The sequence below is a fragment of the Boleophthalmus pectinirostris genome, unplaced genomic scaffold (genome assembly GCF_026225935.1).
Source record: "Boleophthalmus pectinirostris isolate CB_2022bp ecotype Guang Dong unplaced genomic scaffold, ASM2622593v1 HiC_scaffold_8, whole genome shotgun sequence".
Taxonomy (NCBI): Eukaryota; Metazoa; Chordata; class Actinopteri; order Gobiiformes; family Gobiidae; genus Boleophthalmus; species Boleophthalmus pectinirostris.
Genome location: NW_026571515.1, coordinates 12,470,102 through 12,487,469, shown reverse-complemented (window position 1 = coordinate 12,487,469; position 17,368 = coordinate 12,470,102). Strand labels below are relative to the sequence as shown.

At 39.4% G+C, this 17,368-nt stretch overlaps 1 protein-coding gene across 4 annotated transcripts in view; it reads left to right on the top strand.

Moving 5' to 3' along the window:
- Nucleotides 1-1,049: 1,049 nt before the first annotated feature.
- LOC129412364 (uncharacterized) overlaps nucleotides 1,050-17,368 on the top strand; it is a 35,256-nt gene continuing 18,937 nt past the window's right edge. For 2 of the 4 annotated variants that reach the window (XM_055165958.1, XM_055165957.1), the window contains exon 1: nucleotides 15,142-15,247. In XM_055165958.1, the coding sequence (XP_055021933.1) occupies nucleotides 15,214-15,247 (34 nt within the window). In that variant the 5' untranslated portion in view covers nucleotides 15,142-15,213. Of the gene's footprint in view, nucleotides 1,329-1,423; nucleotides 1,628-3,434; nucleotides 3,531-3,624; nucleotides 3,666-4,929; nucleotides 5,083-15,141; nucleotides 15,248-17,368 lie in introns of those variants that run through there. The other 2 variants (XM_055165960.1, XM_055165959.1) reach the window with 2 other exon arrangements.

Sequence of the window (17,368 nt, the reverse complement as noted above, 5' to 3'; positions counted from 1 at the left end):
CGAAAAACTTGCATTGCTGGGGTCACCTCCCCACAGAATTGACCTGTAACTTGACTTTGTGGTGTCACCTCCTTATCTCCATGGACACAGGCTGGTTTAATGACATACTGTGGAACATCCCAGCAAAGCAATGACTAGCAAGTGGCTGACCCTCCACCAAAAAAAAAAAGTTTCATGATGCACTTTTAAAAGACCTATATTTATATTACAGAATTGACTCTTGTGAGCTTTTAGTCATGAGTTGAGTTTTGTTTCAGTCACTAGCCCCAAATCAACAGCTTTACTTACTTCATTACTTTTTGAATATTTTCATTTTACCTTTAGTGTTGATGAGATTGTCACACAAAGTCTCTCATATATGCTGGTGCACTGAGGAATGAAACGATTTGATGAGGCTAAATCAAAAGCTGTAACTTAAAATGCAAATGCAGGCCTGAAATTACCAAAATGATTTTAGTCAAGTGTGCAGTACCCTGAAGCGCTTCCTGTATTTACTGTACACGACATCACAAAGTGGAACGGAGTGTTTTCCCTTTGTCAGAAGAACTTTGTGTGTTAAACATGTGTGAATGAAACAATACTCCACACGTCCCTCCATGTAATAAAAGACTTTTACTATATTCAGTCCAGTCGGTGTGTCTCGGGTTTGTACCTTACCCACTTTTCCCATTCCCACGTCACATTTTTCAGTAAGGGCAACATTCTGTCTAGATTTAAATTTTAACCCTCGTAGAGCACATGTACTGCTGCTTTTTATTTTTTTACGATCCAGTGAAGCGCTCTACTTCTTTTTCTTTTCTTCATCTGACAACACGTCTTTAATTAAGCGATCTGAGTTACAGTACAATGCATGTCTGTAAGAAAATGGTTTTGAGGAGAGGAGGACCTGTACTGATTCTGAAAATGTATTGAAATGCAAAATGTTTTCACAGTTTTGTTCTTTCCTGAATTATGAACTTAATGGGTGTATTTTCTGAACAGTGCTGTATGGACTGACCTGGTTTCATTAGAGCAGAGGATGATCGTGAGGTGGCTGAAGAAAGGAAACATCACAGTTGCATATCAGTTTTATCGAAATGGACACATGAAGCTCTTCTGTAAAAATAACTGTGACAACGAAGAAAACATTTTGGTTAAAACTTCAGAAAATGAGCAATGTAAAGGAAGATACTGCATTAAATATGAGGACAAAGGTTTATTGAATCATATCATGTACGTGAACATCACCAATGTGACCAGAGCTGACTCCGGACAATACCAGTGTGTTGTGAAAAGATCATTTCCATTGAGAGATGGAATCCAGGAATTTAGAATTGAAGTTACAAAAAGTATGTATCTTATAATCAATTCTAAACATTTTCAAAAGTAACAAAAGCAGTTTTAATATCTAACATTTTCTTTCTAACATTATCATTTATTTCAGATGCAGCTTTAAATCCAACTTATACTCTTAAACCAGAACCTAATGTCACTGTGAAACCCACCACTGATATGGACCTGACTGTACAAACAGGTGACCAGACTTCACGCATGTCTGTGACTACAACACAACATAGTTTATCTCCGAAGCCACAGTTCAATCACTCTTCTGCATCACCTGATCATGAGCAGCAGACAAAACCATCAGGTACTGTGGAGATGATCAGGTGGAGGCTGTACACTTGTGTTATTGATCTTAGCTCCGTCTGTGGTTCCCTCATATGTGGATCTTTTGTGATCTGACATTACATCACGTGAGTCATGGGGTTTTTCGAGACACAGGTTTCACAAGAAGAGATGAGACATGAGATTGGGTTCACGAGAAAGAGATAAAGTCAGATTTTGTGAGTGTCAGTCCACAGTGTATTTGCCCTAATCATTTTAATTATTGGCTTTCGGAACTACAGCTTCTCAAGAGATGGAACTTTGTATTTTTTGCTCAAGCCAAATGTGAAATCTTGTGGTACTTTTGCCTTGCGAGATCATGTGGCACGAGTCTTTTGTCATATAATCTTGTGGCACGAGTCTTTTGTCATATAATCTTACATCACTGTTCTCCAGTAGAGGTTTCGGTAAAAAAAAAAAAAAAAAAGAAAGAAAGAAAATACAGCTTTACAAGAAAGTTTTTGTTTTTGTTCTAATCACCACCAGAAGATTTTACACTACCTGCTGTTCTGTAGTAGCCAGGCTGGTGCCACCTAGTGCCTCCGCTCAATTTCATTTCTCTCCAACGACTATAGGTCAGGAATCAGAATACACTAGACCAGGGGTGTCAAAACCTTTAATCTGGCCCTTGGCTGATTTTCTACTAAAATATTTCAACTATATTTTCTATTAAAATATTAGTAATTTTCTGCGGTGCTGAGCATAGCAGCATCTCTGTACGTGGCCCCTCCCACCAGAGCAGCACAAATGAAGACTTGTCTCTTTCCAAACGCTCTTAAAGGACGATCGTTTTGACTGTTGACCGTGACACCCTCATCAGCAAAATGTCCAAAATGAGAAAAGTGGAGCCGAGTGCAGGATTTTCCAAAAAAAATTTACATATTCCTATTTGCATACAAGTTATTGTTTAAACAGTGTGTTGAAATTGCATTTTTCTTAAAGTTTCAGGTTGATCATAATATTATAATATTTTGTAAACGAAAGAGTTCATAAGTTAAAAAATATTTCTGTCATAGATTTGCGTTTCTCTACACAAATATTTGAACTTATTGTTATTTTTGAGTTTATATGCCATGAGTTTTCTGATCCGGCCCCTTTTGGGATCAAAGTAGGTTGGATACGGCCCCCCGGACCAAAATGAGTTTGATGCCCCCTGCACTAGATGGTTCGCAAAAACCCCGGAAGTGCAAGTTCAGGCACCAGCCAATCAGCAAAGAGCCATATATTCAGTGTTGTTAGCCATTCCCGAGATTGAGGATTTAAAGCCGGAACAAAGAGAATGTTTGGTGAATTTTATCAAGGGGAAAGACGTTGTTGTCCTTCTTCCTACAAGATTAAGGAAAATCTTAATATACCAGTTAGCCCTGTTAGTGGCAAATTACATACGTCACGAACAAATAGCAGTGATTTTTTAAATGACAAAAAGTTCCCACCTTCCAACGCTGCAAGGTCAGACAGTTTCTACAAAGTGAAACCAGCTGATGAATCAGGCTAGTTCTGTAGTTCTGCACTGTGCTTTTTTTGCTATTTCAATACCATTTTACCGGCTGAACATATTTTTGACTAAATGAAGTGAATTATCAGCACGTTTTCATGGCAAATTCAACCCATGAACCAGTACGTAGAAAATACTCACTCCAAAACCTCCAGCCCGATCAACTCTTCAACGCAACTCCAACTCCCAAATGTGTTTTTTATTTCGTGTTACTTTAGTTTTGTTTTATAAAATACTAAAAACGTTAAAATATTGAAATCTATTGAAAAAAAAAAACTTCAATCTTCTTTGACAGGACTATTACCGCTGTACGTGCGTCTGTCTCTCGTTGCTATACTAACCCTGTTACTAGCTGCTCTGCTGATATTCTACTGTAAGAAGAGATCCAAAGGTGAGATTGAGAAACTAAATTAGAATAATATAATAATAAAACACGGTGAACTGGATGTTACTAAAGCTTTCGATGCTTGTCTTGTTTTCCGCAGCATCTCCTGTGATAACTACGGAATATGGGTCAACTCCTGTGGTAAGTTCAAGCCGCATCAGCCACATTACTGGGTCACAGGTAGAGATCTGGAGTTCTCATGAGCTGTTTTTAAGTTCAATATTGGTAGACAGAGACATGCACGTTCAAGAAAAGTTGCGTGTGCATGCTGGGGCCAAAAACGTTGACAAGAAATTGTGCAAAAGAAAGAGAAAGTGAGAGATCCGCACTGCAGTTCTTTGAAGCTCCCAAATTTTTGTTGTTTGTTTCGGGTCGAGTCCTTCTCTTTCTTCTTTTGCACTATTTTTAAGTTCATCAATCATTGCCAGACTCATTCTGGGCATTGTTACAGTCAAATCAAGTTCATAACAATTGCTTGCTTACATTAGCACACCTTTAGCTGATGTCTTTTCAGAGGTGATTCCCCGTGCTGACCATAGACGGAGTAATAATGCCAAATCCAGATGCACCTGACTGATTTTGTTTCATATCATACTTTATTTTAACTTCACGATGAAATGTAAAATTAAATGTACTTAAAACTGCTTATGTCAGGTTAGACTTTTTTTAAACTAAAACACAGATAGTTATAGTTACGATTGATAAGCAAAAACATTCACACTCGTTTTCCCATTTTGGAATTTTACTTTCTGGGTGGAAATCATTAGCCAGGCTGGTACCACCTAGTGCCTCCGCTCAATTTCATTTACTCTCCAGCGACTAAGTCAGGAATCAAACTTTACTAGACGGTTCGCAAAAACCTCAGAAGTGCACGTTCGGGCACCAGCCAATCAGCGAAAAGCCATGTATTCAGTGTTGTCAGCGATTCCCGAGACTGAGGATTTAAAGCCGGAACAAAGAGAATGTTTGGTGAATTTCATCAAGGGGAAAGACGTTATTGTCCTTCTTCCTACGGGATTTGGGAAAAGCTTAATATACCAGTTAGCCCCGTTAGTGACACATTACATATGTCACGACCAAATAGCAGCGATTGGTTAAAAGATAAAAAGTACCTGCCTACCGTTGAGCGAACGAATTACTGCGAGGTCAGACGGTTTCTACGAAACTTCATGTTTCTATGGATCTGTCATTCCTCTGCCTGGAATGTTTCACAGTATGGCATTTAACAGCTCTATCTTACATTAATTCAATTACAAGTGGTTCCACAGCTAGAAAAACAGACATTCTGATTTGACTTGTAACTTGGTCTGGTTTGGTCTGAATGAGGATGAAAGGTTTAATGCCACACTGTGAAACATTCCAGATGAAGCAATAACATCTTACACCAACCATGACTCTCCCTCAGACCCACAGAGTCTATGAGGAGATCCCAGACAACAGAGCTTCTCGTCCAGTGGAAATGTCCACAGTTTATGCTTCAGCCTCCTTCAGTGGACCACCTGAAGACCACACTTCAGATGTCTACAGTCTGGCCACAACCCCAGGAGACCAGCACAAAGTAAGAAAAATAAGCAGAACTTCACTTTATAGCAAGGTTAATATAATATGCGTAAGATCTGTGTAGTGTGTGATGTGGTTGCTGTAATACACACAGAAATATTTTTAACTGATGAACTTTCGTCCTTCCTGTGGATCAATCCTGCCCATCGCCTTCGCCTTTCACTATTTTTCAATTCCGTTTGGGAAGGGAAACAGTTTGAACAGAGGTTTGCAGTCACACACATCTGATTCACTTTTGCATCTATGGAGTTCGCAAACAAATTTCTCGAGCCGTTTTCCGCGGTTAGTACATCCAACAACCAGACAATTACGATGTCCGAATCCCAAAACTAAAATATGACAATATCAGAACCAGAAACAAAAGTGATATGGTTCAAAAGACTTGAAAAGTTCGGCTTTGTCAATATACGCATCCCACTGGGAAAACAAACATGGCGGTTTGATGCTCACTTTTCCGGAAAATCCTTCCCAGTATGTAGTCCGAGTAAGTAAGTAAGTCCGAGATTCTTCATGCGTCTATTGGACTGTTATTTTTTTTTTTTGCACTTATACATACAACATATAACAATAAAAAGGGCACACTAGATAAAAAGTAGGTGGAGGAAGAGGCAAAAAAACAAAAGGGCTTATATTATGCTACTTCCTGATCTACGTTATAATGTTCATCAAAAAACATATCTGGAGTTGTGTTTTGTTTCATTCTCACATGTTTAACACACAAATCCTGCATATTTAGGCTCAGTTCTTCTCTCAAACAGAAATCGCCCTTTTCCACATTGTGATGTCACGTGGTAAAAAGTGCCCCACTGTGTTTTCAAACTTTATACACGTCATTTGGATCATTTCAGCCCTGGAATTGCCAATCTCTTCTGAACAAAAGGTAAAAAGTAGCTGTTCATGACATCACAACGTGGAACAGAGCATTTTGAGCTTTGACGATAATCAACCAGGGTTACTCAAATATGCGTCAATGCAACAAAACACAACTCCAGTTATGTTTTGGAGGAGGTAACAGCGTTCTAACATGGTTTAAAGCTCACAAGAGTCAATTTTATATAACAGAGTTGAAATGTTTGAAGGCCAGGTCAAAAGGACATAGTTAGAATAAGGCAGATTTCTAGCTGAATGAAGCAAGGGTCGGCCAAGCAGATAGGAAAACCTAGGGAGGACTGACAGACCTTGTTTTGGACTTTTTTTTTTTTTGCTTTTACTAACCCACCATAGTGTCTATGAACAGAAATCTAAAAACTGATCACAGTGGTGAATTAACACCTCGTCAGTTACCCGCGTGAAAAGATTTTCACGTAGAAGCTTGGTCTGACGCTGTGATTAGCGCACTCGCATTTTTCCGTATCATACTCACGCCGGCACATAGTCGAAACTAACATGGATGAAAAAGTAGTACTCAAAAAACAGAAGGAGTTGGTTAAACACATGGAAAAAGAGTTTCCAGGTAGCACGAAATACCTAGAAAAATGGCAGAAAAGTTATGGTTATAAACCTACGCTTGATAAATATTTACTCGAGGAGTTGATAACTCAGCTAATGATTCACAACAAACAGAAGGGTCGCCCAAATAAAAAACCCGGTGATCAGACCCGCCAAGGTAGGGTGTGGTTAGAGGTAGCTAAGAGGCAGTGGGTAAATGCTTGCCCAGTTATAAAACCGGGGGAGGATGAGGAGACCCAGGGAGCCGAGGGAGAGGGGCGACGGACGAAATGACCCACGGAAAACTCCTGAATACCTGTTGCGAGTAGGAGACTTAATGTCTAACAAAGCAACCGCGCATCTCCCGCTATTAAAACATCCAGAGGAAGAGTGGGAGGATTTTAAAGCACACATGATAGAAATGAACAAGATAACGGATTGGAAACAGATCTCAGAGAAGGAGGAAATCTCAACTCAAACGGGGTGGGCCAGATGCTACTTAAACTTGAGAATTACATTGCATCCTCAAGTCCATATTAAATATGACACTGATGATGTATGACACATTCAGCTAACAGAAATTGAAGAGAGAGCACTAGAAAATATTCCAGAGACCCTGTGGAGCAAGGGCTCATCAGATGTTGGCTTAATGAAGGGTGTTGAACCGGTAGTGATCAAAGGCAAAAATGAACATAGGTCAAAGGTGAAACAATACCCACTAAAAAAAAAGATGCTGAAGCAGGGAAGATGCTGAAGCAGCATCCAAAAACCAAGGGCAGTGCCAGACAGTTACACTTGCGCTCCTCCAGTTCTTATCAGAAACAGGCAATAAAGTGAGCAAAACTAAATTACAACTGTGGAAATCAGAAGTAAGGTACCTAGGGCATAACTTAACCGCTCAAGGGAGAATTGTTAGTGCTGATAGGAAATTGGCAGTGCAAAAGAGTCCGAAACCGCTAACATAAAAGCACATGATGGCCTTTCTAGGGTTGTGTAATTACTGCAGAGCTTGGATACTGTATTAGTCAATCCTAGCTAGGCCACTTCAAGATCAAATTTTTTCTGAACCAATGGAAATGAATCAGAAATTAAACTGGACGGAGGAGGCAAATTTGGCTTTTGATAAAATAAAAAGCGAGTTAATAAAATCAACTGTATTGGCATTACCAGATTAAACTAAGCCTTTTGTTCAAACAGTAGACGTTAAAGAGGGCTTCATGACGTCCGTGTTGTTACAGGGGCACGGAGGGAGATATAGGCCAGTAGCCTATTATTCTCAGCAGTTAGACCCAGTAGCGAGAGCGATGCCCCACTGTGTACAGGCAGTCTTGGCGGCCGCTCTTGCAGTAACAGCCTCTGCAGAAGTAGTGCTGTTCCATCCACTAACCCTGAAAGTTTCACATGCAGTGGCAGCACTCCTCTTGCAGACGAAAATGGCATTTTTGTCGCCAGCAAGACATTTAACATGTATGACAATATTATTGTCTCAACCGCATCTAAACATAGAGAGATGTACTGCACTGAACCCAGCCACCTTACTCCCAATTGAAACAGACGGTGAACCGCATGATTGTGTAATCGCATATGAGACTATCTACAAACCCAGACCAGATATACAGGAAATTCCTCTCACTGAAGGAAACATAATATTTGTAGATGGGTCAGCTAGAAAGAGCGAGTTGGGAAAAAATTTGGTATCTTATGCTATTACTACAGACAAGGAGTTGTTAAAATCTGAAAAACTACCTTCAAATTTGTCAGCACAGGCAGCAGAACTAATAGCCTTAACGGAAGCGTGTAAATTGTTTAAAGGCCAGCCTGTCACAATTTACAGTCAGTCAATATGCTTTCAGTGCAGTACATATCTTTTGCCGGCAGTGGCAGCAAAGAGGGTTTAAAACAACCACAGGAAAGGAGGTTACTCACAAGCAACTTCTTCAAAATCTTTTAGATGCAGTTCAGTTACCAAAGAAATTGGCAATATGCAAATGTGAGGCGCATACGAAAGGCACAGATTTTGTATCAAACGGGAACAGATTTGCAGATATGAAAGCAAAAGAGAAAGCGTGTGGAATATATGCTCAAGAAACAGTAACTGAGGCTACAAAAAGAGCAAGCGCATGCATCTGAAAAGGCTACTTGGGTGAAAAGGAGAGCCGTCCTGAAAGATCAGATTTATGTGGGGCAAAATGGGAAGCCGTTTTTGCCAAAATCAATGTTCCGATGGGGAGCTTTAATGAGTCATGGAGTGTGTCATGTCTCAACAGGAGGGATGGTGGCACTGGTAGAACAATATTTCAATACCTACTCAAAATATTTTTTGTAGACAATGTTTAATCTGTGTGAAAAAGAATGCACAGGGCCAATTGAGGCCAAAAAGAGGGCAATTTCCCACACCCAGGTACCCATTTCAGGCCATACACAGGGATTATATCCAATTGAATAAAGTACAAGGCATGGAATACTGTTTAGTACTCATAGATGTATTTTCTAGATGGGTTGAAATGTTTCCTACAGCTTCATCTGATTCACTCACCGTAGCAAAAGCCCTATGTAAACATATTATTCCTACTTTTGGTATTCCAGAAACCATGAGAAATGATAATGGGCCACATTTCGTAAATCAAGTAATAGATAGATTGGGAGAACACTTTAAAATAGATTTAAAGAGACACTGTACCTACAACCCCCAGCCGGACTAGTTGAAAGAACAAGTGGAACAATTAAAAATAAATTGAGCAAGGCTATGGCAGAAAAAGGAAGGCCATGGACTCAGTGTATTGACCTAGTAAAGCTGAATATGCACATTGTACCAGCTGAAGGAAGAACATTGACAGCTTTTGAGATTTTGTATGGACGGCCATACCGAATACCTGACCTGGACATTAACGCAAGAGATGCACCTGACTCTGTACCTGATCTAGCCCAGTACATGAAGGAGACATTAATGGCTAGAGACTGCTCAGAAAACAATAATCTGATGGATCTTCCGCTTTCTTCACAGCAGCATCGCCCTGTCCACGTGGGTATTCATCAAGGTGATCAAGCAGAAGCATTGGGCCAGTGACCGATACGAGGGACCACACCGCGTGTTGCTGACCACTCCCACCACTGTTAAGGTCGAGGGGAGGAACGGGTGGATCCATCTGAGTCACTCCAAGTCCCGGGAGCTCGACGAGTAAGAGAGACGCAGGACTTCGTGTGCAGAACAGTGTTCCTACAAGGAGTACGTGCTTGTAACCTCTGCTCTCTGGGCACTGCAACATGGCAAGCCACCTGGTCACATGGTGGGCATTCATCGTCATCAGCCTGGGGTCCAGGGAAAGCCTCGAACTCCAGCCTGCGGAGCAGCAGCCGTCGGAAATCATATCCTTCATGCTTCATGCTTCATCCTTCATTTTTTTTAGCTAGTTTGAATCTGGACAACAATCCAGAAGAAAATTCTGTTTAGAATATGCGAAATGACGAGACTATAGAAAATCTGCTTAGAAGTTATAGTACTCTGAGGTAAAGCATTATTGATAAACAGGAGGGAAATGTGAAAGAATTTCTGTGTTATTTTAAATATTATGAATCATTTAAATCATAATAATTTGTGTGTGTGATTAAAGTTATCAACAATTGCGTTTTTGGGTTTTTCCATTCTGAAAAAAAAGCAACATTGGCTTTTTGTTTTGTCTTGTTTGTTGTGTTCAAGCTGTATCAGGTGATCTTGCTGATGTGTCGGCTGACTCATTAAGATAATGTACCGGGACAAACAACGTAATGGTAAACATCATGAGTTTAACATAATGTACTGTATTGTTATCTGTGAAATGACTTCAATAAAACCTGCTGTTGGGGAAGAGCTGTCAGAGTAGGGGCAGACAGTGTTACGGACAGCTCTCTCTCCTTGCGCAAGTATAACCGTCTCGTTTTGGTGTGTCTTTATTTAATGTAAATTGATGTCTTAGGGTAAAATTCCCTGACAGTGCGCCTTCCGCACACAGCTCAGTCTTTGTCAACGTGTATGCACAGAGCGCGCAAAAACTGAGGATCGTTGCAGCTGCACAGCAGTGTAGATCAGGTATCCAAGCTCTTTGAGTGTGGTACCGCATATACCTCCTCCCCTGCCCCACCAGCAGGTAACACAAGAATCGCATTTGGTACCGGTCTTGTCTCCGTCTTGAAGGCACTTAGAGGTGCCCCCAGCACGCAGCTTGTCAGCAACTGCGTGTGCCCTTGTGTACCCGTGTGCATCACAGGACAGGTTAAACTTTTTAAAACATCCTACCTGTCCATCTGCCTCACGTCAGCTCGCTGCTCCTCGTTTTTTTTGTCGCTCCTCCCTGCGTACAGCACACACAGGATCCCTCCTCAATACCCTGATTAAAAGAACAAGACGAAACACCAAGAAAAAATTCATCTAAATTTATGCCTAACCAGTATATATTTGTCTCTGTTGTGAAATAGTCTGTCTCATACAGCAGCAAACAGCTGAGGATAAATCAGCCGACTGCTCACCTGCTCATTGACTGTAGCAACTCCCCCAGATCAATAATAGATGATGTGATGACCACCACACAACTAATGTCGCTAGAGTTTGTGAATCTATCAGTATACTTAAGCTGAACATTTACTATTGTGTAGGTTTACATTAGGCTACATAATTAACACATTTACTTCCTACATAACAAACAGGCAGTTCCCATTTACCAGCAGAGAAAATACTCTTCTTTCTTGTTGTAATGTCACCAGCAGTCTTATTCATACTTTTGGTAATAAATCAGGCATTAAGCTATAATAGCTATTATTTTGTACCAACCATAGTTATTTCTATGCTACAAGACTTGCAGTAATCTTGTATTATTACCTTAATCTGTAATAAGGCTGCTGGAAGTTCCATATACACACAAAGTGCCCTTATTTTTCACTGAGCCCCTGTCCCCTAAAATGTCTGTGCACACCATTGAAGAAATGTATTTGCTCATTTGAAATATGAATTGATCAATCCACAATCTGTTCACTGTCCATGTTTGTATTTGCAGATAAAGGAGCAAAGGATGAGGTGAGGTTTACATATTTACACTGGATCTGATTAAGATGTCAAAGGCTGAGAATGAAAATGAACTGATAATTGTGTCACGTTGTGTATTATTACAGTCAAAACCTCTTATATTTGTGAATAAAATCACATGAACCATTTTACACTAAACATGAAAACCAGTGTTGAGTAGACGTAAAGGCTTTGAGCACTTCACATATCACTTTTTATTCTCATGTGTCTCTTGTATTTTTTAGGTTGTAATGTACGAGAACTGTCCAGCTCCCCCTTCAGAGCCTGAAGACTCCACTTAACAGAGTCTCAGTGCAGACACACGAGACCACACCCACATCTACAGCTCCCTCAACCCACAGCCCCCACCCAGCAGCAACACCGCCCCCTGATGATCAAAGCCTCTGACTACACCCAATCATGTCAAAAGTGATGCTGAATATGTCATGAATATTTTTACATGTACATATATTTACATTTTACATAATCGACTTACACAATTACAAAATACAATTCCAGGTATGTTTTGTCGAGGAGACAACAGAATACAATTTTTTTTTAATCTTTTAAAATGTTGTTGTATTTTATAATGTTTGTCATTTCATTGTAAATCTGTACATTTTTCAAGACCTACTGAAACATTAGCATTTCATTAAACATTATTTGATTCTGACTCTGAATGAGAAAGTCCTGAAAAAGTCCCAATCCCGAAGACCCAATCGCCCGTTTAGCCAAGCACCCACCCATAACCCACTCACCCTGGTCCTACATAGATGAATTATTATATACGGAATACACTAGGGCTGCAAATGAGTCATAATTAAAACAGAATTACAGTTTGGGTTGCTTCATCATCAACTTGGCCAAGACTCCAACTGCACAGAGAAATAACTGAGTGCAAAAGATTGAAGAAAAAAGTCTCCATGAAGATGTTATTGTTTTGTCTTAAATGTTTCACAGTATGGCATTAAACCTTATCATTGTCATGGAAACCAAACCAGACCCAGTCACAGTCACAGTCAGAATGTCTGTTTTTCTAGACATTTTGAGCTTTAAAACCACCTGTAATTGACTAAATATAACAGATGTTTAATGTCATACTGTGGAACATTTCCAGACAGAGAAACGACATGTCCATAGAAAGTAGAGACAGACCCCCAACCAAAAAGTGACATAGTGCACCTTTAAGAATCAAAGTGTTAGTTTCAATAAATAATACAATTTTCATGCTGAGACTAAATTTTGTGCTCTAAATGTGTTATTTGTTAGCAATTAACACCCACTAGGGAAAAAAATACCTCCTTTTTAAGGAAGTGGGATAGAAAGATAACATTGGATTTACATATCAAAATGACCAGTAGTTCCTGTTTAGAGAATGTGTTAGAGCAGACCGCAGCATTATAAAAGTCTCTGCAAATAAAAGAAAACAACTATGAGGCGCTGTGTGGCTGTTCTCCTGTTTCTCGGTGAGTTACACTGACTATACTGACCTATACCTTTGAACTTTTATCTTTGCAAAACTGTATTCAGAAAAATGATCAAATTTACCTTTAGATTAGCAGCTTTTTACTGTAACTTTGTGAAACGGGGGAGGTGCACACAGGCTGTCTTTGTTTTTCTGTTTATTGTTGCAGATGTGATTGTACTAACATTTTATAACAGTTAGAGGCTCCATACAATTCCTGTCTAAATCTATTAAAACAAACTATAAATATTTTACATGTATTTTTATGTCATCAATCCTATATAATTTAGACTAAATAAATAAAGTAAATGTGACATATGTTTGTGTTATTTGAATCACATTAAAAAATGCCTATATTTTCTGAGCAGTGCTGTACGAACTGTCTGGGTTCATCAGAGCACAGAGAGTTTATAAGGTGGCTGAAAGGTTTATTGCGTAGTGATATCATGTACGTGAGCATCACGAGTGTGACCAGAGTTGACTCCAGACAATACCAGTGTGTTCTGACAAGATACTACATAATAAAATATGGAATCCAGACATTTAGGATTGACCTCACAAAAAGTGTGACATTGTCAGTTATTTAAGATGCAGCTTTAAATCCAACTTATACTCTTAAACCAGAACCTAATGTCACTGTGAAACCCACCACTGATATGGACCTGACTGTACAAACAGGTGACGTCTCAACACTGAAGACACATACATGTATTTCTACCAATATTTATAAAGTTAATGTGCTGTTCTGTTGTTTACTGTCGTCACTACTTTTCTGTCCAGAGGGTAGTTTTTATTGTTTAACCAATTCCTGCTATTTAGTCGTGACGTATGCGCTGCTAATGGGGCTCGTTGACAAAACAGAATATATGGCTTTTTGCTGAGAAATGAAATTGAGCGGAGGCACTAGGTGGTGCCAGCCTGGCTAAGTCTTGATGCCTTCAGTGAGAGTATATACAGTCGTCCCTCGCTATATCGCGGTTCACCTTTCACGGTCTCACTGTTTCGTGGATTTTTTGTGTGCAAATTTGTATGCTTTTTTTTTTTTTTTTTTTTTTTACAGTGTATGAATGTGTATTGCGTTCCTCCCACTGTGTCCTGATTGGCTAAGGGACTCCTGTTTCCTGTACAGTACAGAATGCATTCAGCCAAATGTAAATAAATGTTTCATCGCTAGCAGTATGATTCTGAAGTGCTGTATGTTTGCAAGTTTTCTCCCCAACAAAACTCACAATGTCGACGAAACTTTCTGCACCGACAAAGGCTCCTGCAGACGCACCCAAAATGCAGAGGAAGATGCAAACCTTTGCACAAAAAGTTGGACTTCTGGACACGCTGAAGGAAGGTAGAAGTTACGCAGCTGTAGCAGAGTTTTGCACCAAGTCAGGTACCGCAAATAGTTGCTGAAATCAGGATTTAAAGCGCAATCCGGCTACGGCCACACTTACCTTTGGGAGGTGCGCAGCTGAGCCGGTCCTTTCTCCTGCAGTCACCTTCGATCCCGTTCCGACAATGAGTCCTGTTTTAGTCCTAGTTCAGTCCTGGTTTAGTCCTCCTCTTCAGTCCTGGAATCAGTCCTAGGTTAGCCCTAGGTTAGTCCTGGTTTAGTCTCGGTTCAGGCAAGTACGGGTGGGTGTGGTGCTGTACTGCACGGGTGTGAGTCTCCAAAAACCCGTGCATCGGAAAATAACATAAGGACGACAGCAGCAATAAGTTTTTAAGTCTAAGAAAATTGTATAAAGTGTGTGGTGAGAGGTTTTACAGCCTTAAAACAGATTAGTAAAAATTGTAAAATATAAAGTTGACTACTTCGCGGATTTCACCTGTCACAGGTTATTTTTAGAACGTAACCCCTGCGATAAACGAGGGACCACTGTAGTGTAAATAACCATGGAAATGAAGACAAACCATAAGTTAAAATGTGTCCTTTGACTGTTAGTGTAGCTGAAACAAAAGTCACTAGCGTCAACATCTTTCTAATAATAATAATCAGAAACAGAAACATAATAATCACCATAATCATAATCATAATTAAGGCAGTTCAAGGCAGACAAAACTCAAATGAAGAAACATGCAGCAGCAACTTCTATGACTCTGACCAAAAGGGAGGTGACACAATTTGTCATCGTTTAGTTTGAGAAGTGGTTACAGCGTAGTTCCTGCTTCATAACAAACCGAGTGCGACAAACTCTACAGACGCAAAAATGAAGCTTTGCCACGTTGCAGTCATTTTATATGGTGAGTACTTGGTGCATTTGGATGGACACTTAAAATAAATATATATGTACTAAATGCATTTGGACCTTTTTAGTGGGAATTCACTTTTTCAGTACGTTTGTAAAGAGCATCTAAAAATAGGTTTTTCAAGAAGGAAGGAACAGCAACCACTAATGCGTGATGGACAGAGAGAGAGTTTGTATTTAATATTAAGGTGTTTTATAATGTGTAATGGGCTACATATTAAATTAATGTTAAGAAATCATGACTAAATTGATCAAATTCAGTAATTATTATGATGGATTCCAATACTATTAATGTTGTATGAATGTCAGAACAGGTGTGCATTGTCCAAAACTCTGCTACAAATTTTACAGCTCTACTTTACATTTATTCAAATACAGGTGGTTTTATTGTTCAAATATACCTAGCGTGGTTGCCTCTGGCATTGTCTGTATTGACCCGCTGCAGGGTGCCCTCGGAAGGATCAGCCAGATGTCTTTGATAAATGTGCTTTATTGATTATCCAGTATTTGGCAGAAAATGGTGTGTGTGTGGTTCTGTGGAAAACAAGGCATAAAAAATTTATTAAATAACTATACAACTATACACAGTGTTGGGAAGGTTACTTTTAAAATGTATTCCCCTACAGATTACAGATTACATATCCCAAAATGTAGTTTGTAACAGAATCCATTAAATTACTTAAAGTGAGTAATGTAATCTGAATACTTTGGATTACTTAATTTGCTGTAGAGAAGCAAAGACGAGGAAATCTTCACATAAGATGTTTTATCTGAATAAAACTAAAAGAAAATAAAATAAAAGGCCCAGACTTTCCTAATTACCAGATTAAAAATATTACTGATAGAAGAGGAAGAGACACGATCCACGTGGCATGGTTTAGTCCTGTTAAATCCTGTTTTAGATCTGGTTTAGACCTGGTCTTAGACATGGTTTAGACCTGGTTTTAGTCCTGATTTAGACCTGGTTTTAGACCTTGTTTGAGACCTGGTTTAGACCTGGTTTTAGTCCTGATTTAGATCTGGTTTAGACCTGGTTTTAGACCTGGTTTAAACCTGGTTTAGACCTGGTTAAACCTGGTTTTAGACCTGGTTTAGACCTGGTTTTAAACCTGGTTTTAGACCCAGTTTTAGACCTGGTTTAGACCTGGTTTAGATCTGGTTTAGACCTGGTTTAGACCTGGTTTAGACCTGGGTTTTAGATCTGGTTTTAGACCTGGTTTAGACCTGGTTTAGACCTGGGTTTAGATCTGGTTTAGAGTCCGGCAATGAGTGGAATTACCGAAAAAATAAATAAATATATATATAGCCCAAAATGTGAAAACAGGAAAATACCGCTGTGTAATCCATTTATTAACTTTAACTGTATTAACTCTTATTAACTCTTAAGTAACTGTAATCCAAATACCACTCACTGAAACAGTAACTGTAACTGAATACAGTTACTCATAATTTGTACTCTGATTACGTAACTCCGGTACATGTAATCTGTTACTCCCCAACACTGATAATACATAATAATACACATGGATATATTAAACAAACTCTAAACTCTAAATAAATTTAGCCGCTCTTCTGACTATGCTGCACCTTTAAGAGGTGCCGTACCCAGAGTCATGCTACCTGTCATGCATGACGCATGCAAATTAGGCCAAAACGGGCTGAAACACAATAAGGAAAAGTTTATAGAACAGCTAAACAAAACAAAGAGAACATCTACTTACGTTTTGTACTACGCACACACTACCAAAGATGAAAGTAACCTCGAACTGGATCTAAAAAACACAACAACAAGAGCACTCTCCTCACAGTCTCTCTGCTCACAGTTCCAAAAACACTGAACCCCAATACCTGGCCCCAGCCCTGCAAGATGGGGCAGCCCTTGGTCACCGCACGTACTGACAGTCTTAGTCTGACCTTTACTTGAAAATAGAAATGTTCAATACCATATTGTGAAACATTCCAGACGAAGCAATGACATCTCCATCGGAAAAAGTTACGTAATGCACCTTTAACAGTAGCCCAGATATTTTCTTAATATGTGCTTCTTCAAATTCAAGAACAAAGTGCAATTTAGTGTTTCGTTTAATTGTCAGGTTTTTTTAGGTTTTTCACTTTA